The 25388-nt window shown below is 49.3% G+C and overlaps 1 protein-coding gene across 6 annotated transcripts in view; it reads right to left on the minus strand.

Moving 5' to 3' along the window:
* Positions 1-25388, minus strand: part of VPS22 (EAP30/Vps36 family protein) — a 73173-nt gene that overhangs the window by 18409 nt on the left and 29376 nt on the right. The window contains exons 2-3 of one of the 6 annotated variants that reach the window (XM_086816646.1): positions 17143-17248; positions 15815-15886 (exon numbers count right to left, since the gene is read on the minus strand). The exons of 1 other annotated variant lie outside the window; for it this stretch is intronic. In XM_086816646.1, the coding sequence (XP_086672772.1) occupies positions 15815-15865 (51 nt within the window). In that variant the 5' untranslated portion in view covers positions 15866-15886; positions 17143-17248. Of the gene's footprint in view, positions 1-15814; positions 16734-17089; positions 17249-25388 lie in introns of those variants that run through there. 4 more of the 6 variants (XM_086816647.1, XM_086816644.1, XM_086816648.1 and 1 more) reach the window with 4 other exon arrangements.

Here is a 25388-nt window from a genome sequence, read left to right on the forward strand (position 1 = left end):
TTTTTCTATCTTTGAATCCACTTCCTTCACCAGTATCGGACCGTCCTGTATGTTAGAAGATCTGCCAGAGTTGCCTTGCAAGTATCTTCAATCAAAAATGAGAAATCATATTCTTGAAGCTCCACTAACCATCGCATCATACCTTTTGAGAGTGAAATACCATTCACCAGCTGAGGGAGTAAAGTATAGTTTGTCAGTACCACAAATGGTCTCATCAGAAGATATGACCTGAACTTTCTGCATGCATACACCAGACTTGACAAAACCAGTTCAGCTTCAGTATATTTCCTCTCTGCTTCTGTCTTCACTCTACTTGCATAATACACAAGCTTCATATATCTAGATTCATCTCCTCTCTGCATTAAGATTGCTCCAACTACATCTGGACCAAAAGATGGATAGACCTGAGAGAAATCCGGAGCTTGTACACTGGAAATACTTCCCAATACTTCTTTCACTTTTTCAAACACTTCCTCGCATTCTTCATTCCATTGCAATGGTTCTTTCTTCATAGCCTGCTGAAGAGGGTAAAGCAATTGAGACATTAAAGAAACAAATCTTGCCATATATTTTACCTTCTGGACAAAAGTCTGCAGCTGCCTGGATGTTGATGGTGCAGATAATAAGACAAGAGCTTTTATCTTCTCTGGATCAGGTTCAATTCCATTCTGAGATATCATATGCCCCAATAGCTTCACCTTTGAATATCCTAAATGACACTTCTTTGGATTTAGCTGTCCACCTGCATCATCCATTTTAGAAAATACTTGCTCCAATTTATTACCATGCTCCTTTTGAGAACTATATACACATATATCATCCAAAAAAGCTCTCACAAAATGATCTGTAAGAGGTGCAAGTACTCTGTCAGTGTTTCTCTGATACCACGAGGGTGCATTTTTCAAACCAAATGGTACTACTCGGTAACAAAAGCAACCCCACGGTGTAATGATAGTGGTTTTAGCCTGGTCCTCCTCAGCAATTGAGATCTGAAAATACCCAGAGAAGCCATCGCATACACTATACCTTTCATATCCAGCTACCCTGTCCAAAATATCATCAATGAATGGCAGAGGATAGTGATTGCTTTTTGTTGCAGCATTTAAAGGCTTGTAATCGATACAGACTCTCCACCCACCTGTATGCTTTGGAGTAGACCACTGGATTTGCCCACTCTGAGTGATCTACTGGATAAATTAACCCTGCTTTTAACAACTTACTCAACTCCTCTCTTAATACAGGCAATAGCTCTCTATTTATCCTTCTCAGCTTCTGAAACACTGGCCTCACACCCTCTTTCAATACTATAGGCATTGGTTCACATTTGAATCCTCGGATCTCTTCATATGAAGTAATGAACAAATGAGGGAATTTATGTATTACCTTCATATACTCTTCTTTCTCCACTGGCTGCAATCTAGGATTCAGCATGCCCTGTAACAGCTTCTCTTTCTCTGTACTGGGTGATGGAGGCTGCATCAGACTGTCCATATCTTCAAGCCTGCTCTCCTCTTCCTTCTTTAACTCCTCTTCAGCTTGCATCACATACTCATTTTCTTCCTTCATTATAAATGATACCTGGCTCTCATCATCAGAAGTAGAACTCTCTTCTTCAGTTTCACTAACTGTATACTCATCAGCACTTGTTTCTTAAGGCTCACTCTTCATTTCCCGCTTACTACTCGTATTGAACTTCTTGGCCCTTCCTCTCTTATTATGTACTGTTATAGTCCCTCTTTTCCAATTTTGGATGGCACCCACCTGTCTGAGCCAAGGTCTGCCCAAAATCAGTGGATAAGCTCCCAAACCAGCCGGCATAATATGGCAATTTATGTTGCAAACCACACCAAAAGCAGTCACTGGCACTTCTGTACATATACCCAGACACTTCACTTTTGCATGATTTGCCAAACGGAGTCTAAAATCTGAACTAGCATTCAGCTTTAACCCCAATCTCTCCATACAGGACTGAGTCATTACACTGATTTGTGCACCGCCATCAACATATACTTCTCCAACACTCACACTTCCACACCAAGCATCAACTGATGGACAAATATCAGGAAGGTCTTCCACAGACATCAGCTCCATTTCGCCTTGTGTGGGCTCCTGCTCATTTACTTTCCTCGGATTTGCCAACTTCTTCCACTCTCTCTTAAGCTTCGGACACAATCCAAGCAATTGGGCAAAAGTTATATTGGCTACCCTTCCCTTTAAATCTCCCATCAATGTATACTCCTCCTGACCTTGACCAATATGCAAATCTGAAGTTTTATAATGTCTTCTTGGCTTCCTCTTCTTCTTCTCTGGTTGAGGGCTTATATCAAATTGGACATGTTTACCTTTCTTAGAAGATGGTTCAGGTTCTGCCATTGTACTTCTCGTCCTCTTTGCCAAGGGCATAATCTCTGGAATGGCCTCTACTCCTATCAGGCTGAGAGCTGGTCCCTTTCCTTTATCCTCCCATTTTACTCCACTGGTAGAGGGTTGATTTGGATCTTTTACTTCAACACTATGATCCCCCGATCTATCATTAGTCCTCTGCATCACAGGATACATTCCACCACCTGCTCTGGGCGGTTTGTCACATTGAGGGCTGATATGTCCCCGCTCCCCACAGTTCCAGCATTGGACATTGCTTAAATAGTAGCCCCGTCCTCTCCCTGTTCCTCCCATATTCCCTTCACCTGTTGACATATTGTCTCTCCTATTATTTGGTGCACCTCGGCTTCTTCCCTTTCCACCTGCTTCCATCCAATTCAAACTTAGAGACTTCATGAGCTCCACTGCATCATGTATGTCCCTCTTCAAAGTGTCCTCCTGTTCAGGAACAACAGCAGCTTCCCTTTCAGGATGTATACTCTCAATCTCTGGCATCTTCACAAACTTCTTCGGCTCTTCCTGTATTCCCATCTGCCTCAGACGCTTCACCTTCCACTCCTTCTCTCGAGCTACTCTGACAGCCTCCTCAAAGCTATCCAAGTTCTTCAGCTCCACCTTCAGACGGAGGGTTGGCTCCAGACCAGCCACAAACCGGTCTCTCTTTATCATCTGCGGGGGTACTTCAGGAATCAAAGCTTCACACCATAGACTCCACAGTCTACCAAACTCTATCAGATACTGATCCACTTCCTGACCGTCCTTCTGCTGAATGTTACACAACTCCTTCCACACTTCATTCGGACTCCTCACACGGGCAAACTGTGCCAAAAATGCAGCTCTGACTACACAGTACTCAGGATCCTGTTGATGAATGTTCCTGTGTGTAGTCACAAACATCTGTAGCCATGTTTTTGCATCACCCTGCAAGCAATAAGTTAAAATCTGAGAGAGGATCTCCGGGGTTGCCCTGTCTTTCATCAAGGCTGTAAATTCCATCTTCTCCAGAAACCTGACTGCACTCTCCTGTGGCAATCCCCAATACTCCGGAAAATCTTGAGCCATCTTTCCAAATCTTGCTTCACACAGCCCCTGTCTTCTTTCACAAACCAGAGGAAATCTGCTCCTCTGTGGAGGCACCAAAAAGTGATGGCACAGAAGTGGTAAAGCTGTTTACGCCCTTATAGGGTGCCACACTTCACACACGCATATAAACACACCAGAACACCAGACCCAAGTTGCATGAACAAGATTTATATTTTAGAACAGATCCTTAACTTTACAGAATTGTATATTTCAAACACCAGCCCCACTGCTAATCAACAGAAAACAACACCCCTGGTCTGAAACTCCAGGAGATAGAAATCCACAAAACCACACACACACCCTCTCTCTCTGGCTCTCTGTGCTGACCCTCTGCCAGCCAGTCCAAACCCACTTCCTCTGCCACTTCTCTGCAGTGCTACCCGCCCCACCAGCCTAGCTGTTCTTCTCTTCTCTTCACTCGGCACCCGCTCTGCTTCCACTTCCGGTTTCACCTAGCCCAAGCACTGTAGTTTCTGCGCATCCAACTGCACCTTCTATGCTGCCGACACCTCAAAGGCTGCCTTTATCTGTCATCACCACCCTTTGCCTTCTAGCCACTGCAGCGCCTTCCTTGAAGAAGTCTCCCTCTCTGTCTACAAAGCGGCCACACTCTGTCCTTGCTGACCACCGGCGACCCCACGGACACCTCCATTCTCTGCACTTGCGCCAGTCAACTGCACATCGCCTCAACGGCGGCCTCTGCTCTCCCACGCGTCTGCTAGCTTCAGCTACAGCCACCAAGGCGGCCTCCCCACAGGTCTCTCACCACGCCACACCACCTCAGCACTTAAGGGCCTTCTCCTCTTGCACCTGCAGCCTGCATCATCTCAACGGCGCTAGAGGGAAGGCTATTAAACCGACTCACCTTTTGTCTGCGCCAGCATCTCTAGCTGCTCCAGTCTTCGCCAGCTCCAGTCTCTTTCCCACAGGCGGCGCCCTTCACTCAAGTCTTCGCTCTGTCCACTCAGTATCTCCCGGCTGCGCCTCTTCACACCTCTTGCAGCTCTCTCCTGCCGACTCAACTCTCCAGCCCTTCACGTTTGATGCCAGCAGCTTCTCTCTTGCCTGCTTGTGTGGCCAACTGTAGCTCATCACCTGCACAAAGCTGCGCTCCCTTCACACCAGACGGCTGCAGCTGCACAATCACCAGCTTGGCCTCCTCTTACTAGGCGGCTCCACGCCTCTGCTCCCCAGAGCCCTGCAGCTCGACCCAAGGCGGTCTTTGAGCACCAGCCAGCTACTCTCCACACACGCCCGTCTGCTGCAGTCTTCTTTTGCAAGGCGGACTCTTCACTCTACCCGGCAGCCACACCTCGAATCTTCGAAGCTGCTCCAGCACCTGCGCAAGGCGATTTTTTCTTTTTTTACCCCCGGGTCCTCTCTCGAAGCGACCATCTCCCCTTCCTTCACGCCTTCGCCACCTTCCAGATAACGAGCTGGCAGCCCATAAGGCCTCCACGTCAACCTTTTTTTATTTTTTTCTCTCTTTTTTTTTGGAAAAACGATCCTTCTATTAGTTAATGAGAAAACGCCATAAGGCTACAAAGCTCGCCTCACAAGGAGGGATAATAAAGTGAGTGAACACCGGAGCTCCACCCCCGTGGCTGGCCGCTCTCTGGGGGGGGCTACCTAGTAGTACATGCGGGAGGTGAGAAGAGCCAAACTGGAGGCCTGTAGTGCCAAGTGACATCCTCGCCCCTCGCGATGAGGAAAGGGCCAGGCTGCCAAGTGCGGAGGAACGCCTTGCGGCGACCTCTCATGCGATCCGAGTCGCCGTGCAGTTTCCCCCAGTGTCCTCTCAAGGTGTGAATGATGTCCACCCAGAGGGCCTGTATGACCTCCGCCGGTGGAGTCGCCTGGCGGTCTATGGCCTCCCTGCATCGGGCTCTCCATATGTGCCAAGCCGTCATGCTGCTGATCATCTCCCATCTGTGCCCGTCCCCCTCCTGGGAGACTGCCGAAGAGAAGTCTGGCGTCGGAACCACCGCCATCGCCCTGTCAGAGACCTGGATGGTCACACTGCCAGGGACGTCCTCGTATCCAAGGGCCGGGCCGCTGTCCGTGGCCCATGCCACCGCACCCCACGTCACCATCATCTCACCTGGCGAGCCTGCAAAAACCATCCTGAGAGCGCGCTGCCAGACCTGCTGTGCCTATGGGCAATCCCATAGGCAGTGCCGCTGCGACTCCTGTGCATGGCCGCACCGAGGGCAGGACGCTGGGTGTCTGCCAAAAGCTAGCCAAGCCCCCACCGCCAGTCCTCTATGCGCTGTAAGCCAGAGAAAAAGCGTCACCTTCTGGGGCCGGAAGCTGGCCCAAAGGCGCTGCCAGAAGTCCCTAAGGAAGGCAGGGGAGAGCCCCTGTCGCCGCCAATGCTCGGCCGCCGCCGGGGAGCCCGCTATTCTGTGCCTCTGGATCCGCCGCCCGAGCCTCGCTGTGTACTGAAAAAAGGGGGTGCCTGGGCTGGTAGGGGCCGAGTAGGGATCTCGCCAAAGCCACTCGCCTGGATCCCACTGAAGGCGACTAAGAGGCCTGCTGTCCCAAGCCCATAATCTCCAAGAATAGTCCTCCCCTATCGAGGCCGGTGAGGGGTCTACATGCCACTGTCTCTGATGAAAGCCGACCACCCGCACCCTCTGAAAGATACAACCCTGGAACTCATCCAAATCTAGTCGGGTCCTCTGAAGCTGGCCTCCCTCTCCCACCTCGAAGGTGAGTGGGGCGACTCTCTCTGCTGAGCCGCAGACCGCTAGAAGGATCTCATGCCGAGTAAAGACGCCCATCCACTGTGGAGGTGGAGGGTCCTGTACTGGAGTCCGCCACTCCCGGGGGATGGCCGCCTCAATGTCCTGCCTCATCAACTCTCTGCCCCTCATCCCGCTGAGTCTCCTCTCTTGAACCTCTAGAGGCAGCTGCTGAAAACATATCCCGTCGTCTAGGGACTGGGCTGGTCCAGAGCTCAACGGGCCCCACGACACGTGAGATCGCGATCCAACCATATGACCACTGGGAAGTCGGATCAAGGGGTTCCAGATCAATGGCTGCCCCTCAGGCGCTCCTCATCGGTGCCCGGGGGAGTCTGGAAGAGTGACGGCCTCAGATGCTCCCAGGCCCTCAGAAGGCTAGCTGCAAAACGCTCCTCGAAGCCAAGGCCCACTCCTCTGGATCGCTGCTCTGTAAAGATCCACCTGATGAATGCTGGGGGTCCAGGGGCCGCTAAGAGAAGGAGTGCGGCTGAGAATCCTGGAAACAAGAAACTCCTTCCACGGCTCAGCGCCTGGTAGGAGGCCACGAACCACCAACTTGCCAAGCAAAGCTCGGCTCTGACAAATAGGATCAACTATGCCCAGGCCGCCTCTCTCCCTCGGCTGAGTGATCACAGCCCATGCCACCTTGGCCCTAGCGGGCCGCCCGTCGCCACCGGACCAAAGAAAGTTCCTGATGAGCCTCTGCACCTGGTCAATGCACGCCCGAGAGAAGGCCCAGCAAGAAGTGATGTACCACATGGTAGCAAGCAGAACCTGGTTGGCCACAACCACTCGGCCAGCCAGAGATAAACGAGCGATACTCCAATACAGAAGCTTCTTCCGAATGCTCAGAAGAAGGGGGGCTATCTGCTGCTCCGGAGATATGTCAATTGCCCACATAGCATCCCAAATAGCGCACTGTAGTGCCGGGGGGCAGCCACTGAAACCCATCAACTGGCCTCCAAGTCGAGGGGGGCACAGAACTGACCCACAACCCACACGACTTGTGCCAGTTGATCAAAGCGCCCGAAGCTCTGCACCGGTCCATGGCTGAGGCGAAGCGGCGGAGGTTCTCCTCCCCTCCCTGAAGATAGACAGCAGTGTCATCCACAAACTCCGAGTCTAGGAGCTCCTCCGAGGTGCGGATAGGGAGCTGGAGGCCCCGCAAACCTGTATCCTGTGCCGTCAAGAAAGTGCTCATGGCCTCCGCCACAAAAAGAAAAAGAAAGGGCGCCAAGGGGCACCCCTGCTGCACCGAGCGCGAGAGTTGGAACCTCTCTCCGCGCACGCCCTGTATCAGCACCTGGCTATGAGCCGATGTGTAGAGTGCAGAGACCCCACGGATCCACCGAGGGAGGAAGCCCATCCTCTCCATAGTGCCTTCCAAGAAGGCCCAGTCCACCCGATCATATGCCTTCTCGAAGTCGAGAAGGAGCACTGCCAGATCCTCCTGCAAAAATCTAGCCAAAGCCGTAGCCTCCCAGAAAGAGAAGATGTTATCCAGGATGCTCCTATCTTGGATGAAGCCTGTCTGCGTGGAGTGGATGATGTCCGGAAGGTGAGGCTGAAGCCGCCTGCTGATCGCCTTAGCTAGGACCTTGTAGGCCGTGCCTAGCAAGGTTATCGGTCTCCACTGTCTAATCTCCAGTCTGTCTCCTCCCTCTTTGGGGATCAAGTGAATCAACCCCTCTGCCATGCTGTCCGGCATGTCTCCCGACTCCATGATCTCCTGGAATGCCAATCTGAAACCCCTATGCAAGAGACCCCAGTACCTCTGGAAGAAAGCCACTGAGAGACCGTCCTCTCCTGGGCATTTGCCCCGAGGAAGTGCCTGAAGAGCCGCCTGGAGTTCCGTATCCGAGAAGGGGGAGTGAAGGGAGTGCTGCAAATGGGCCGGCACAACCGGTCTCGTGAAGCTCCAGACTGCCTCCGAGCCTCTCTCACCCTGTCATCTGCTGGCTCAACAGAGAGCAGATCCCTGTAAAAATCTGTGGCGATCGCCCGAACTCTGGGGGGATCCACCACTACCTGGCCATCAGCCTGCCGAAGACGCCTGAGACCCTCTCGTCTGAAGCGAGGCCCTGTCGCCTCAAAGAAATCTCGAGTCACTCTGTCTCCAGCCTGTGTCCAAAAGGAAGCCCGAGCATGAAATCGGAACTCCACCCTCCTCTCCTCGATGGATCTGATCTCTGTGCGAGCTGACTCCATCTGCTCTGAAATCCAAGGGCTCGTAGGATCCCTCTCCTGAAGTCTCTGAAGGGAAGCTAGACTCCTCCGCAGGCTCCTCTCCTGCTCTCTGAAGGCCTCCAAACGGTCCAGGGCAGCCTGTCTGAGCATCCTACTGATCTCCTGCAAACCCCTGTCAAGATCGCTGGCTGCCGATCCTCTCCTGAACTGAAGCTCCTGCCAGACCTGCTCAACTCTGGTCGCAATCTCGGGCTCCTCTATGAGACAATCTGGAATCCGGACGCTCTGGCCTCGCTCTCCTCTCGTAGGGTCCTCGATCTGGAGAAGCACTGGAAAGTGGTCTGAAACGAGGAGCCTGCAAGTATACCCACAGTGCCACCTCTATCGCAAGCCCACTCATCAATGTAAAACCTGTCGATGCGGGAAAGGTTAACTCCTGTGGCCCGTCTATCCGAGCGCGAGAAAGATAAACTCCCCTGCAACCTGCCAAACTCCGAGAGAGTCCACGGATCCTGGCCTCTCACCTGCAGCACTAGTTCCTCCCAGGCCGCGAGCTCCGGCCCATGAATGGTCTCCTGGCTGCCCCCCATCCTGTCCTCTGCATCCTCCAGCATGTTGCAATCCCCCCCTAGGCACCAATGGTCTGCCATGGGGAGGGACTGCCTAATGGTGCTCCAGAACTCAGCTCTCCCGGTCGCCCCATTAGGGGCGTAGAAGTTGAGGAAGCCAATGCAGTCTTCCCCAACCCGAAGGATGATCCACTACGTTCGACCCTGGACCAGAGTGCCAGAATCCACAACCTCGGATAAAAGCTGCTCGCTGACTGAGATGCATACTCCACCCTGGTTCCCCTGGGAGCCATATGCCGGTGACCAAAAAGTGTGGCTCCTGCCTGGCAAGATCTTCCCACAGGTGCGGGTACGCCCGGCAGAAAGGTGGTGCTCCTGGATGAAAAGGATATCTATGGGTCCTCCAACGAGAGCCCTCTGGATCTCCTGGCGAAGTCTGCCCCGACCAATGTAGCAGCGAGGTCCACCAAGACCCCCACGTCAACCTTTCTTATTTATGGCCACGTTGATTATCATTTTATTTCTTTATTTTGGGCTTGGAAAATGGCCACAATCCAACTGTCCTCTTCACACCATGTTAAAGTCTACATTGGCCTTATACTTCCACATATTCTTAAATTGCAACCTTCAGTGCCCACCTATTTAAGGGGACGCGCACACAACCAAGGCAACCGAGCAGCTGATTTCATCTCCAGTGGACCACGTCCGGACAGGCCTGTACATGCTCACATCAAAACCATCTACTCTGTACACCTGGCAACGCCCTCAAAACCAAACTCTTCACACATGCCACGCACACGTATGTACACATTATCAGCCTCTATTTTTGTCCACACACCGTACCACCTCGCAAGCAGCACCACAAGCAACCCGGTACTCTGCCTCTGCACACGACAAGGCAAAAGTAGGCTGCCTCTTGCTGCTCCATGAAACAGCTCATGAGCCAAGGGTAAATCTGTAGCCTGGTGTAGGTCTCCTCGTATCTGGATCTCCTCCCCAATCTGAGTCACTCCAACCGTGCAGGCTAACTCCATTTGTCGTTCCCCCTCTAGTATCATAGAAGTGTCCAAGATCCTTCGTACCCTGCAGATACCGCAAGATCCGCAATCCTACGTCCCAATGAGTCTTCAAAGGCGTCTGCATAAATGAGCTCAATAGCCCCACCAGGAAGCTCAAGTCCAATCTGGTGTTCAGCAACCAAATCAATGAACCAAACCGCTTCCGATACAAGGAGGCATCAACCTGCTCACAAGGATCATCAACTGTAACTTTGGTATGCCAAGTCCTAGGAGGCATCAACCTGCCGAAGACCATTCAAGGCCCTATAAACCACCTGCTCTGAACCCGGAACCTCAAAGCCTAGAGGCTGCTCAACATACACCTCATCCTGCAAGTCAACATCTGCCACTTGCATGGCTTTCCTACAAGTCCCTTGGGAAAGAGCTTCCTCAACTGTAGGAGGCTCTTTGTCCCGAATGATACAAGACATCAAAGCATAGTTTACCTGTAAAGGTTCCTTTGACTGACGAACGCAAGAACTGAAATATTTCTGCCTGCTGCCATCATCTAGCAAGCCATCCACCATCTCGTCCCAAAAAGCCTGCCGCCACAACGTATCCACATTCAAGTGGTCATGACGAAACTACCACATCACCTAACTGAGAACCTGTAAGAGAGAGTGCTAAGAGTTTGTAAATCCCATTCTCCACTCTGCCTTCCCATACAATCTAGCATGTTACTTTGTCCCATAGAGAGGGATGGGACATAAAGAACCTAGGAGGAATGCTTCCCCCCTTTGCCATCGGGAATGCTCTCTAACCTGCCCTCACTCTGTGAATAGGATAGCGGACTTGTCACTAATCAGGATGTGACCTGCGTGCCTTCTAAGATCCTGTAATAACTCTCGGGAAGGAGTCATGTCTGTGTAGAATCCAATCTCGAGTGTCCCTAGCGATGAGTCCAATTGCCTCCCTACTCGAAGAAGATGAAACGCCGGTGTCCATAATCTCAAAGTGCACAAAATCTGGAGTCTTCACGGTTATTGCTGAGAAATCTGCACCCTTCTCAGTGCTCTGCTTAGGACATTTCCTCTAATAGTGGCCTTTCTCACCACAATTGTTATAGGTCCTCTCTACCTTCAAGGCGTCACAATCCAAGTCAAGCTCCTGCTCAAAAGACTTCTCCTGTGAAGACTTCCCTTTGCCCGTATTGCGGCCTTTCGACCACTGGCCAATCAAGGCCTCAGAACCTCCACCCTATGGAGGGTTTGTAAAACGCTCTTCCTGGTCCAAGACCATAGGCACAAGCTCCTCCCATGTGATGGTGCTGAGCCTACCTGCCACTGGTGATAAAAGACAAGTAGAAAGCTGAGTACTAAGAGGTCAGATGAGACAGCAAAGTGATGGCCATGTTCTCTGAAGATATCTCCTTCCCAGCCTAAAGAACCTCCTAATGAAGAGCCTGCAACTTGTTGATGTGCTCCTGCATCGTTGAAGACTTTGCAGGATCCATCACCTGCATCTACACTTCCAAGGAGATCCGCTTCATGGGTGATACCCTGTTATGCAGAGAAGACAAATGCTATCAAATCCCTTTGGCTAGCGTCATATGTTTGATATGTGATTAATCAGCTGTAGTGTGCAATTAAGGAAGATGAAAGAACGCACACGAGCATTGACACGATCCCATAACTGTGCCTGAGCCTCCCGTTCTTTCCAAGTAGAGGGTCAAAGCTCCCCGTCCTTCAACTCCACTCGTGGAACACCAACCACAATGAAATCAACCAAGTCATAAGACTCCAAGGCAAACTCCATCATTGCCTTCCAGATGCCATAGTTGGTCCCATCCAACTGTCGATCCACCGGGAATGTGGGGAGAGTGGGGATCTTCACGTGCCTCTCAGCCATCTCAAGCAAGTCTAGCATCTTGGGGGGGTTACTTTGGTCTTGTGAAGGGAGGGTGGATGGGAAAACGCACCTGCTTCTCTCCACTTCTTTAGGTCCCGTACACCCAATCAAGCTCCAATCAGCACCAACAACCAGTAGTCCCGCAAGCTCTTCAAATCTCCCGCAAGCTCTCCAAGGTCTTCAAGAAATCAACAGTCCTGCAAGCTCTCCAATATCTCCAAGCTTCAAGCCACCTGGGACTCTGATACCATGTCGGAATACACAGCGGATATGAGACAAAAAACTGAGAGCACACGCAGCAAGACTCTACGCTGAAGACGAGCACACAGGAGAGAACCACCAGCCTGAATCTAATCGCAAAATTGAGTGTAGAAGAGCGAACGCAGAAGAGAGAGAGAAGCTGTATAAACTCTACTATATACAAGATCCGGTACTATAGAAAAGGTGGGGGACCATGGCTAGTATTTATACCACCCTCTAGTACTGGTCGGCCACCAGCCGACAACACACTGGATGTCAACGACCAGTAAAAAGCAAGTTGGCCTGCATAAACCAGTCGGCCAGTACAAAATCCAGTCGGCCAGCACACTACTACCCTACGACCATAAAAAATAGAGAAAATACATGGAAAACGGGGAAAAAAGGATAAACACCTAAATGGGCGGGCGCACCCACAACAATGGCCCTGGTGTGTAATGTACACATAGGAGATAATTGCTAACAGCTTGAAGGTGGCTGTCCAAAAAATTCAGCCAATGGCTAGTTTGAATTTCCAGTGAATACATCTCTGCTATGCTGAAAACATGCAAATACATTAGATTTTGCCTTCAAGGGATACACTCAAGCAAATCTAGAGTAGTCATCGATAAAGGTTATAAAGTATAGATGCTTTCCAAAAGATGGTGTCCGCATAGGACCACACACAACACTATGCACAAGCTGTAATTTCCGGACAGCCCTTGTTGATCCATCTTTTGGGAATGCATTTTTGTGCATCTTACTCAATATGCACCCTTCACATACATGTTTTGGTGGCAGCTCTACATGAGACATATCTTGTACCATTTTATGCCTTTGCAACAGCATCAAACTGCCATAATTCACATGCCCAAACCTGGCATGCCACAATTCTGCCTCATACATGACAGGTGTAAGCGTGGTAACCACATGAGCATCATGCTCTCTCCTATCAAACCTGTCAAGCTGATATACCCCATGGTAGAATGTGCCGGAAGTGACCAATGCATAGCCACCTTCACGGTCTTTCACTGTGCGTCTGTCATCCTCAAAGTTCACTGCATATCCTCTTTTAGCAAAAGAGGAGACGGATAGCAAGTTCTTCTTAATCCCTAGCACATACAATACATCTGGAAGAAATAATTCTGCACCATCTGTTATTGTGAGGATCACCTCACCAACATCCTGAACTGGATAAGAAGAATTGTTTGCACATGTTACCCGCTTGCCTTCAAGGGCAGCCATAAGCTTCTTAAACAAATCCCTCCGTGAGGTAATGTGTTTAGAAGCACCACTGTCAAAGTACCATGTGTCGTGTCTTTCATTGACACTGAGAGACATATGCTCCAATGATGCATCATAACTGCAAGTAAGGAAAGTCCACTCATCCTACACAAGATTTACTAATGCATCATCTTTCCCTGCAGGTAATGAAGAAGAATCTACAGCCATGCCGCTTTCCTTTTTCTTCTCCTTTGCAAGCCTCTTTCTGCACTCATTCAAGTAATGACCTGGCTTCTTGCAGTAGTGACATTTGCCCTTTTTTCTTGGGCTTGCCTGCATCATTTTTAGCCTTTTCCTGAAGGCTATCCCGAATCAACCTTTGGCTGAAAACTGTGTTTGGCTTTTCCCTTGCCCTTGTCTTGGGCAGCAAAAGCCCCATCACTACCACACATGCTGGAAGATTTGTTCTTCCGATTTTGCTCCTCCTCTAGTAACAAACCAACCAACTCTTCAAACAAGATTGGTTCCGGGTTTCCCCACATAGATAGAGTGAGCGATAGTTCAAGTAAGTTTCTGGCAAAGATGATAGTGTCCTGGAAACCAACTCCTTTTCGGAAATGACCTCATCAATATTGAGCAGCTGCTCCCGAAGATCTTGGATCTTCGTAAGATAATCTGCCATACTATCACCGTCATTCATGTCCAAGTTTTCAAGCTCTTTCTTGAGAAATGCAACCCTAGTCTCATTCTTTGCCTAATACATGGTTTCAAGTACATCCCAAGCTCGTCGTGAGGTCTTGCAAGACCGAATGTGCGGTATGATCGATCACTTTACTAACAAAGCAATCAAAGCCATTGCTTGGGCATCACGAGTATCCCATCTCTTCTGCTCCTGTGAGGGAGGGGTGGGTACTACAGCTTGTTAAGCACCACGGCTAGGCGTGCTAGGCGCTATTTCAACAAGTAGATTTCGGACCATAAAACTCCATAATCCCATAATCCTTTGACCACAAGTAGATTTCGGACCATAAAACTCCATAGGGAGTAACTATTGCCATCCAATTTGTCCTCTTGGGACAAAACCCCAAATATATTGGTCGTATTTCCAACCATGTGCTAAATCCTCTTGCAAGAGAGATGCAAACATGTGCAACCAAATATGCTGTAAAAAGCAACTGCAGGCAAAATCCCAAACGCACCGGAGTGCAATGCCAGGCAAACACAAAGTCCTGTGCAAATGTTTTTCCCCAACGATTAAGCACTAATTTTAGAAACGCTTGTGTCCTGTAGCTGCAATTGTGCAATTAAGCACAAATTTTGAAAAATCTCCAAATTTTCTCTGTGTCCAGTAACTTAATGCTGCCCTGCACTACTGCCTGCACCTGATTTTTGCAATGAAGCAAGAAATGTACAAAAGTCCCTTGAACTGAACCAAAAAATCAATACCTGGTGGAACCCTGATTTTTGCAGAGATGCCTATTGAAGAAGTTGTGTGGACTCTGGCGTGGCCTCTGGCCAGCAGATGGCACGCTAAAGACTATGCACACGGCTGTGCAAAGACTGTGCCCACAGTGCTCCTCCGACCCTAGCCCACAGTGCTGGAGACTGTGCAGACGGCTGGAGTCGACGTACTACAGTCAGGAGGCGGCAAATGGCGTGGAGTTAATGGTGATGGACTGCTACTGCTGCTGCAGAAGCTGTGGGTGTCAATAGTCGTTAACGGGCTGTTGCAGGAGACAGTGACGGGCTGCTGAGGGTGCAGACGACGAGTTGCTGCAAGAGTTCCAGGAGACGGCGACAGGAGGCACAGGCACAGCGAGCACGGGTGCAGGCGACGGCGTCGGAGCTGGACAGCGCAAAGAGCTACCGGTCGGAATGGGCGACGGCGACGTAAAACCAAAAATTCCGCCCAAAAGCTCCGCCACGTAAGCCACAAGTGTGGCGGAGCTCAGCCAAGTGCCACCCACTGTGGTGCGAGCTCAGCCTGTGGGCTGGGCAGTGGTGGAGCCCTCCCCACTAGCGCCGCCGCCTTTGGAAGCCGAAATGGGTGGCGGACGGGCTGCACGCCAGAATGGGCGACGGTATAGGGGGGTAGAGCATTGCACACAGAAAAGCTCCCGTGCACAGAATCGCGCGCACGGAGCTGCTCCCGGCGGATGGAACTGCAAAGAGAGACAGACCAGCGCGTGCTACATGCATCAACTCCAAGTGGGTTACACAATTGTGCAGGGTTCACACACGGAAGACTCCCTATACCTACCCAAGCCTGCAAACTTCAGCTCTTAGACAGCCTTCCAGGACAAGTAGAGAGAACTTGAGAGGAAAACCAACTTTATAACAGCAGTAAAGACAATTGGCTCCTACTTTCAATGCCTGCATTTGACCCTATCCTAGGGCACCTGTTCCAAAGAGAAACTGGTAGTGTCCTTGTGTACAAAGAACTGACATCAAGAACAGATAATAAATAGGTATTGTGTACCCGAGCAGCAGCTGCTGTTTGTAGACCGGAAATTCCTGGACGGCGCCTCATCTTCTTCCTGATAGCTTAATTCTGCAGAAAGTTTCCCTGCACTTTGTAAAAAATGATTCTTTTGCTAGAACTTGCTCAAGATATTATCATCACAGTCAAATTAGAATTACAAAACTTAAAAACATGGTGGAAAGCTAAAAGATATGTTTACAAGCACATATGATTATGTAAAAGTATATGAGCCAATTGAGCAGAAATGAGGACATGAATTATATAATCTCTCTAATATTAGAGCGTCATCACTTTTCCCCATTTCTCAACCACCTGCTGACAAGTGGGTTCTTTTGCAGCCCTTGTTGGGATTCAGTGCTTCACAGGTGAACCGCCTACAACTTTGTATTTATGTGAGTGAACCACCCTTTACGTAATCCTGTGTGTGTGTGTGTGTGTGTGTGTGAGAGAGAGAGAGAGAGAGAGAGAGAGAGAGCAGCCCCTTAGCTATATATATCAGTGATGGCATTCATGATGATGTCAGCATGATGTCATCCATGATGACGGCAGTGTATGATGGCATGCGTGATGTCAGCACATGATGATGTGCTGACATCCATGATATCACCCATGACATCTTCCTAGAAGCCAATGAGTCAAATGATAACTTATGGAGTCGAGCATCGAGCTGTGTGAGTGAACCACCCTTTACGTAATCCAGTGTGTGTGTGTGTGTGTGTGTGTGTGTGAGAGAGAGAGAGAGAGAGAGAGAGAGCAGCCCCTTAGCTATATATCAGTGATGGCATTCATGATGATGTCATCCATGATGACGGCAGTGTATGATGGCATGCGTGATGTCAGCACATGATGATGTGCTGACGTCCATGATGTCACCCATGACATCTTCCTAGATGCCAGTGAGTCAAATAATTTTATTTAACTTATGGAGTCGAGCATCGAGCTGTAAGCCCCCCAACCTGCGCCCTGCCCTCTGCTCATTGCGCCTCCCCCCCCTTTTGCCCGCCATCGCCCTCCCCTTCGCCTACGCGCTGCCCCCTTCCGCCCCTTGATCACCCTTTTCATCCCTCTCACTTGCACACTGCCCCCCTTCCATCCCTCTGACCTGCGCGCCTGCCCCTGCTCGCATCCTGCCTCCTGCCCTCTGTCCTCCCGTCCACCACCCCCCCTTTTTCTCCCGCCTCCTGCCCGCCCTCTCTCCTCCCCCGTCTAGCGCCTCTTTCTGTTTTCCTTTCCTTTTTCTTGCTTGCCGCCCCCGATCCTCTTCTCCCTCACCTACTGGCCGCTCGGCCTCCCCTCCTTTTCCTCCTTTCGAGCCCCCTCCTCACCTTCCAGCTCCACGTAACCATACTCGCTAGTGTCTTCTCAAGGCAGGTTTTCAGTTCTCGGGCAGCTCTTCCTTTTGGCAAGTTTCAGCCTCTTCTGGTCTTCAACCTGTCGGAATGCACAGCGGAAAAATAAGACAAGTGCTGTAGAGAACAAAACGCAGAAGCGTAGAGAGAGAGAGAAGCTGTATAAACTCTGCTATATACACAAGATTCGGTACAACATGGAGTGGGGGACCAAGGGTGGTATTTATACCACCCTCTAGTGCTGGTCGGCCAGGACTAATACAGCCGACAGGGTGCTGGTGATGTCCACGACTGAAAACAAGCAGTCGGCCCACATATGTACAGTCGGCCCGCATAGGACATCAGGTCGGCCAGTACAGTAGAAGTCAGCCAGCACAGGACTGCCCCACGACCATGAAAAAATAGGCAAAACATGGAAAAAAATGGGGAAAAAAGATAAGAGCTCCTGGGCAGGCACACCCACAACAAAGGCCCTCACTGTACAAACAGGAGACAGCAAAGCATACGTCACTTGTGACAGCTCCTCGGAATGACTTTTGTCACGAACATTGTGCAATCTTCAAGGTCCATCCTCTCGGAGGGAAGCTCCGTAACACCTGACTCCCAAATGGTGTCTAACAACCACTTTGGTACTTGAACAGAACGCGGAGCCTCCTACTGCTGCTAGGGCTCATCTCCAGCCTCGGGCTCAACCTCTACAATTGACTGAGGCTATCTAACTGGAACAATAGACAAGGAATCATCCTCAGACTCATCTGGTTCTCCGAGAAGTGGTGGCTCATCAACAGTGGAAGCTGGAACATGCTCATCAAAGACAACATCTCTGCTGACAACAACCTCGTTCCGCTCTGGGACATATAACATGCTCATCAAGAAGTGGTGGCTCAGCAACAATGGGCTGGAACATGCTCATCAAAGACAACATCCCTGCTGACAACAACCTCGTTACGCTTTGATGAGCATGCTCCAGCCCACTGTGCCTGAGCGGAACGGGAGGCTCAGACACAGTTGTGGGATCGTGTCAATGCCCGTGTGCGTTCTTTCATCTTCCTTAATTGCACACTGCAGGTGATTAATCATATCAAACATATGACGCTGGCCAAAGGGACTTGGCAACATTTGGCTTCTCTGTATAACATCGTATCACCCATGAAGCGGATTTCCTTGGAAGTGCAGATGCGGGTGATGAATCCTGCAAAGTCTTTGACATGCGGGAGCACATCAACAAGTTGCAAGCTCTTCAGCAAGAGGTTCTTCAGGTTGGGAAGGAGATATCTTCAGAGGACATGGCCATCACTTTGCTGTCTCATTTGACCTCTCAGTATTCAGCTTTTTACTTCTCTTTGATCACCAATCACCATCACATGGGAAGAGCTTGTGCCTATGGTCTTGGACCAGGGAGAGTGTTTTACAAACCCTCCGCAGGGCGGAGGTTCCGAGGCCTTCATTGGCCAGCGGTCGAAAGGCCATAACAACAACAATAAGGGCAAAGGGAAATCTTCATCAGAGAAGTCTTCTGAGAAGAAGCCCGATTCAGTGTGTAATGCTTGAAGGCTAAGCGGACCTGTAACGGCCACTATTGGAGGAAATGTCCTAAGCGGAGTATCAAGAAGAGTGTTGATTCTTCAGTTGCAGCTGCCAAGACTCCAGCTTTTGTGCACTTGGAGATTATGGACACAGATGCTTCATCTTCTTTGAGCAGGGAGGCAGTTGATTTCACCACCAGGGATACTCGGGAGTGTAATCTTGATATTGGTGCTTCCAAGCACATGCTCCTTCTCGAGAGTTATTACAAGATCTTAAACAGCAGTCAGGTCACATTTTCATTGGCGACAATTCCACTATCCCGATTCACAGTGAGGGGAGGATGGAGATTATTCCCGATGGCAAAGGGGGGAAGCATTCCTCTCGTGTTCTTTATGTCCCAGCACTTGGTTTTCATCTTTTGTAAGTGCATGAGGTTTGCAAGACTGGCTTCCGAGTGAAGTTTGATGAGCATTTTGTTGCTCTACGGGACAAAGAAACAAGCCAGGTTGTATGGGAAGGTGGAGTGGAGAATGGTATCTACAAACTCTCAACACTCTCTTCTCTAACAGGCACTCCGATCAATGACTTGTGGCATTTCCGTTTTGGCCACTTGAATGTGGATGTGTTGCGGCGGGCCTTTCGGGACCAGATGGTGGTTGGCTTGCCAGTTGTTGGCAGCAGGCAGGAACACTGTAGTTCCTGCATTCGTGGTAAGCAACACAAGGAATCTTTTTTGAAGCAGGCTACTAGGCGGGCTTCGAAACCTTTGGAGTTGGTACACACTGACTTGTGTGGACCTATGCAGACCCCATTCTTGGGAGGTTCTTTGTACTTTATGCTGCTTGTTCATGATTGTAGCAGATTTACATGGGTTTATTTCCTTTCCCAGAAGGACCAAGCTTTTGCTCGGTTCAAGGAGTGGCATGTTATGGTGGAGAAGGAGTCTGGATTGCAGATGAAGACCCTTCGGGCTAACAAAAGAGGAGAGTTCCCTTCTAATGCTTTTGTGCGGAACATGGCATCAAGCGGGAGCTGGCCAATACAGGTTCGCCTTAAAAGAATGGAGTAGTTGAGCGTAAGAACCGGACTATGGTGGAGATGACGAGGACGATGCTGGAGCATTGTGATCTTCCTCGTCCACTTTGGGGAGAGGCCGTGGCTACGGCTGTCCATATCCTCAACCGATCTCCGACGGCTTCAGTACCAAAGATGACTCCATTTGAGGCTTATTTTGGCAGGAAACCAGATGTCTCCCATTTCCGTGTCTTTGGGAGTGATGCCTATGTTCACATTCCAAAGAAGCAAGAGGGACGCTTGACTCGAAGTCCCAGAAGCTTGTATTTGTGGATATAACTCTCTTTCCAAAGGCTACAGGTTATATGATCTAGAGCGGAACAAGGTTGTTGTCAGTACCGATGTTGTCTTTGATGAGCATGTTCCAGCCCACTGTTGATGAGCCACAACTTCTTGATGAGTCTGAGGATGACTCCCATGCTAGTACCTCAGTCAATTGTAGAGGTTGAGCCCGAGGCTGGAGATGAGTCCCAGCAAAAGCAGGTGGCTCCGTGTTCTGTTTGAGTACCAAAGTGGTTGTTGGACACCATTCGAGAGTCGAGTGTTACAGAGTATCCCTCCGAGTAGACCATGGAGGATGGACCTCGAAGATCGCATAGAGTTCGTGATAAAAGTCAATCGGAGGAGCTGTTACAGGTGAACTATGCTTTGATGTCTCATATCATTCAGGACAAAGAGCCCACTTCCATTAAGGAAGCTCTTTCCCAGGAGATTTGGAGGACACCCATGCAAGTGGAACTTGAAGCCATTGAGAGGAATCACACTTGGGAGTTGGTTTTGAGGCCGTCAAAACGGTCAATAATTGGTGTCAAGTGGGTCTATAAGACCAAGTATACGTCCAATGGGTCGGTGGACAAGCACAAGGCCAAACTTGTGGCTAAGGGCTATGCTCAGTGGCCTGGCATCGACTATGAGGATACCTTTGCACCGACAACAAGGATGACCACGATTCGGACACTTCTTGCCCTTGCCTCTTCTCAGCGGTGGCCGATGTATCAGATGGATGTAAAATCTGCATTCCTTAATGGTGACTTGCAGGAGGAGATGTATGTTGAGCAACCTCTAGGCTTTGAGATTCCCGGATCAAAGGGGATGGTTTACAGGTTACGGAAGGCCTTGTATGGTCTTAAGAAGGCTCCCAGGGCTTGGAATTAGAAGACTGATTCCTTCTTTCTACGGACAGGTTTTCAGAGATCAGTTGCAGATCCTAACTTGTATCGCTTTTTCGGGAACACGGTATGGTCACGTTGATTATCCTTTCTGTGGATGATCTCATTCTCACTAGCGGTCATGTGGAGCACATAGCTGTAACGAAGACTGCCTTGTCAAAGAAGTTTGAGATGATCGACTTAGGCTTACTCCATTTCTTTTTGGGATTGGAAATTTGGCAGACCCGGAGGGGGTTCTTTGTTTCTCAGTAGAGCGGTATGTTCATGAGTTGCTGGAGACCTTTGGGATGGAGAACTGCAAGCCTATTTCTTCACCAATGGACCCAAACACCAAACTTACAGTTGATGATCCTTGTGAGCAGGTTTGTGAGCAGGTTGATGCCTCCTTGTATCGGAAGCGTGTTGGTTCATTGATTTGGTTGCTGAACACCAAATTGGACATGAGCTTTCCAGTGGGGTTGTTGAGCTCATTCATGTAGACACCTTTGAAGACTCATTGGGACGCAGGATTGGGGATCTTGCGGTATCTGCAGGGTACAAAGGATCTTGGACTCTTCTATGACACTAGAGGGGGAACGACAAAACGAGTTAGACTCCAAGGTTGTGCGTTCCTATAGGCAATAGAAGTAGTCAGTAGCCCTTTTGGGAAGGCCTATGGCCTATGTAACCTTTTCCTATGTACATAATACATTATATTAGAAAATCTCTCTCTGTGTCTGTTTTTCTCTCATGCACTTGTGTTAACGTTCCTACATGGTGCTTAAGGGCTGTGATTAAGGCATGAAGGCTTCCGCTATGTCACAAGAAAGAACTACTTGGTCTATGACCAGGAACTCCTCGTGGTGATGCAAGCCCTGAAGCATTGGAAACATTTTCTTTTTGGGCGTGACTTTGAGGTTCGCACAGATCACCAGGCTTTGCGTTGGCTTCAAATGATGTCAAGCGTGAATTGAAGTGACCTTCAACACGGTTGGAGCTAGATTTTCCAGAAGTTTGGTGGACTGATCGAGTATCTTCCAAGCAAGGCCAACCCATTGGCCGACACCTTGAGTAGGAAAGAAACCACGTCCCACATACAATCCACACGAATGGAATTTGTTGGTACAGGACTAGATGAAATAAAGGACAAGTATGTAGATTCCGTGGCATTCGGTACTCAGTGGGAACAGGCATTGGACGCCACAGGACCATGCCATTTCTTCATATGCGATGGTTGGCTTTTCTACAAAGGTCGACTTTGCGTGTTGAAACAATTCCAAGCAACTCTTCTCCATGATGGCCATAATGATATTACTGGTAGTCATAGGGGCATGAACTCGACTTTGGAAAAGTTATAGTGGTAGTTTTATCGGCCAAGACTGAGGCGAGACATGTTCACTCATATGCAACACTGTTTGGTTTATTAAAAAGTGAAAGGTCCTCGTGGGAAGAAGATAGGGTTGTTACAACCTTTACTTATTCCCGAAGGACCTTTTCAAGATATCTCGATGGATTTTGTGACGAACCTGCCTCCCAGTCCAAATAAGCGTAATACGCAATGTTTGCCAATTGTTGATCGTTTTAGCAAATTTGTTATGCTTATTCCTTGTAGAGCTGACGTTACTACTAAAGATATTGCTAGGTTGTTTATCCGGCATTGGTACCCCATAGGTGGCATACCTAGGACCATTGTGTCAGATCGAGAAGCCAAGTTTACCAGTCATTTCTAGAGGACATTATTTGATAACTTTGAGACAAAGCTGAATTTTTCCAGTGCATTCCACCCACAAATAGACGGCCAGATGGAGATTTACAATCAATTGGCATTTGACGTACTCAAGTGTTATTATGTTCACAACCAGCAAGGTCAGTGGGAACAATTTTTGTCTTTAGTTCAAACTGTGTTGAATGACTCTGTTTCTTCAACTATTGGCACAACTCCATACGAGGCAACATTTGGAAGACCGTTCTAGTCTTTTCTTACCAGGATGTCGTCCTCAATTGCTTGAAGCTAATAGGTTGACGAAGTCTTACCACGAGATCTTGGCGTCTATGAAAGACAGGTTGGCTAAAGCGCAGGAGGCCTACACTCAATAGGCCAACATAGGAAGCAATCGACCACGCCAAAAGAAGGCATTTCCCCTTATAATCCCTTCCAAATCAACGTAGACATAGTGGGCTATTTCAAGGCTGAAGAATTAGAACGGGTGAACAAGTACATGCTAAAGTTTCATGTAAAGATGGCCATAGGGATAGAGCTTACTATGCAATGGTGTCGTCCCCCGATCGCCAAGGCTGGTCCTTGAGGGTGCAAATGTCAGCAAGCTCCTACAAAAAGTAGGATTGTTGAATTTCTTTTGATTGCCACCAAGGGAATGGATTTCCTCTCATGCTTTCAAGCCATGACACCCTATGACTAGATCACCAAGGCATTCCATGTGGACCTAGTCCAAGGTCTAGGTGGGCGAAGGGTCATATTGCGACTAACAATGGAGACCATATAGAATGCACTCACATTACCTAGGGTTGGCCATGCATGGATCAAACATAACACAACCAAAGTTGAAGAGTTACCTTATTTGGCCCTGTGAAGCTAGCAAAGCCCCATTGGATGGATGTGAAGCCCCCTTACTTGATCACCCCCACCAAAGCCATTTGCACTTCCTTCTCATTTTATAAATCAAACCACTTCATGGAAGTAGACATTGACATCTTACTAAAACTCTACAAGGCTTACAAGGAAAAGGATGCAGAAGCGGCATCCCAGAATTTTGCTAAGCTGGTATACAAAGTGTTAACGAAATTGCTAACTCTAGGAGGGTAGTATCTAGGGGCAGGCCTACTTTCAACAAGAATTATCTACTCAAGGCTGGAGTCATTTTCAACAATTAGCCTCTCCAATGGAAAAGCCCTCTGAAGGACAGACCTCCACACGGGCAACGCAAGGAAGAAGAATAAAGGAACAAGGCTCTCCACCAGCTGAAACCGTCCTCTGGTAGAAACCAAAGTGCGGTAGACTAGCAGTCACCCAAACCAGTTGTAATCCTGCAAATAAGACAAATGTATGGGAGCTAGAGTGCTCCTACACAAAAAGAACAGCGACACCTATTGGCCCCAAAGCTTGGCACCCCTTTCGGTATTTCTTTATTCAAATTCAATGGAAGAGTTTAAATGAGTACATCATGGCCATTCATGGCTTCTATGTTTGCATGTCCAATCTGTCAATCCTCTGGACCTCTTAGCATAGAGGTTACACACAATCTTGTGCCCCAAAAACACCACACTGTTATTCTCCTCTAATCAGCCAAGATAGTGTATCCATGAGGCCTTGAATACGCATCTAACCGGCCCATGCACATAGCCACAAACTCAGCCATGAAACAGTCCGTAAACTCTTCCAAATCAGTCCAAAAACTTGCCATGTTTCCACCCTCCAAACTGCCAAACCCTTCCTCTCACAAAGGGCCAGAGAAACAACTCTGAAACGGTCACGAGCCAGTGAAAAGAGAGACTCGGTTAGGCACTTCCTGCAGTCCCACCTGCTCACAAAGAGAGAGAGAAACTTATAGTCCTTGTGTCGCTTTCCCCTAAAGAAAGAAAGAGAGAGAAGCCTATCAGCTGTGCACTTCTCTGGCCACCAGCAAACTGCCCGCCTGCATGCATCCAGTTGAGAGAGAGAGAGAGAGAGAGAGAGCAGTTCAATCCTTGCGCTTGCAGCCAGCCAATAGCCAAAAAGCAAAAGGAGTTATGTCCAGTCCACGCTTCTCTGCAGTCTGTCCGACTTCAACCATGGAGAGAGAGAGCTCCCACGTGCAGCCGACTATGTGGCCCAAGGAGAGAAAACTGTTAGAAGTCATCTCCTGTCTACTTTTATACACCAGGGCCTTTGTTGTGGGTGTGCCCGCCCTTATGAGGTGTTTTCTCATTTTTCCCCACTCTCCGTATTTTTCCCCATTTTTTCCCTATTTTTCTGAGGCATGGGAGGCAGTCTAGTAGTGACAGGAGGACCTTGAACTCTGGAAGTGGCCGACTGCATTTCATGAGTCGTGGACTTCCCTGATGCTGGCCGACCCCCTCTGCTGCTGGCCGACTGTGGATTTTCAGTCGTGGGGGTGTTTTGTGTCCTGTTGGCTGTCCTACAGCAGGCCGACTGCACTGTGGGGGCCATATAAAATGGCCCCACACCCCTTGCCAGTTTTGTATCGTTCTCGGGATCTTCTTGTGTATATAGAGCAGAGTAACATGCCTCTATCTCTCTCTCTCTTGTGCTGTGATTTTCTGCACTGCGTTTTGCTCGTGTTCCCAGATCTGGTCAACATCTCCGTTGCGTATTCTCACACGGTATCAGAGCCTAGGCTCTAGATATTTCTTGGGATTTGTGTGAGCAAGAGGGGGACTCTTGTGTTGCTGATTGGTGGATTGTTTGGGACTGTTCGGGAAGAGGAGAAGCAAGAGGGGCTGATTTGCTGGACA

The sequence above is a fragment of the Cibotium barometz genome, chromosome 22 (genome assembly GCF_041138505.1).
Source record: "Cibotium barometz isolate CiBa-2024 chromosome 22, ASM4113850v1, whole genome shotgun sequence".
Classification (NCBI taxonomy): domain Eukaryota; kingdom Viridiplantae; phylum Streptophyta; class Polypodiopsida; order Cyatheales; family Cibotiaceae; genus Cibotium; species Cibotium barometz.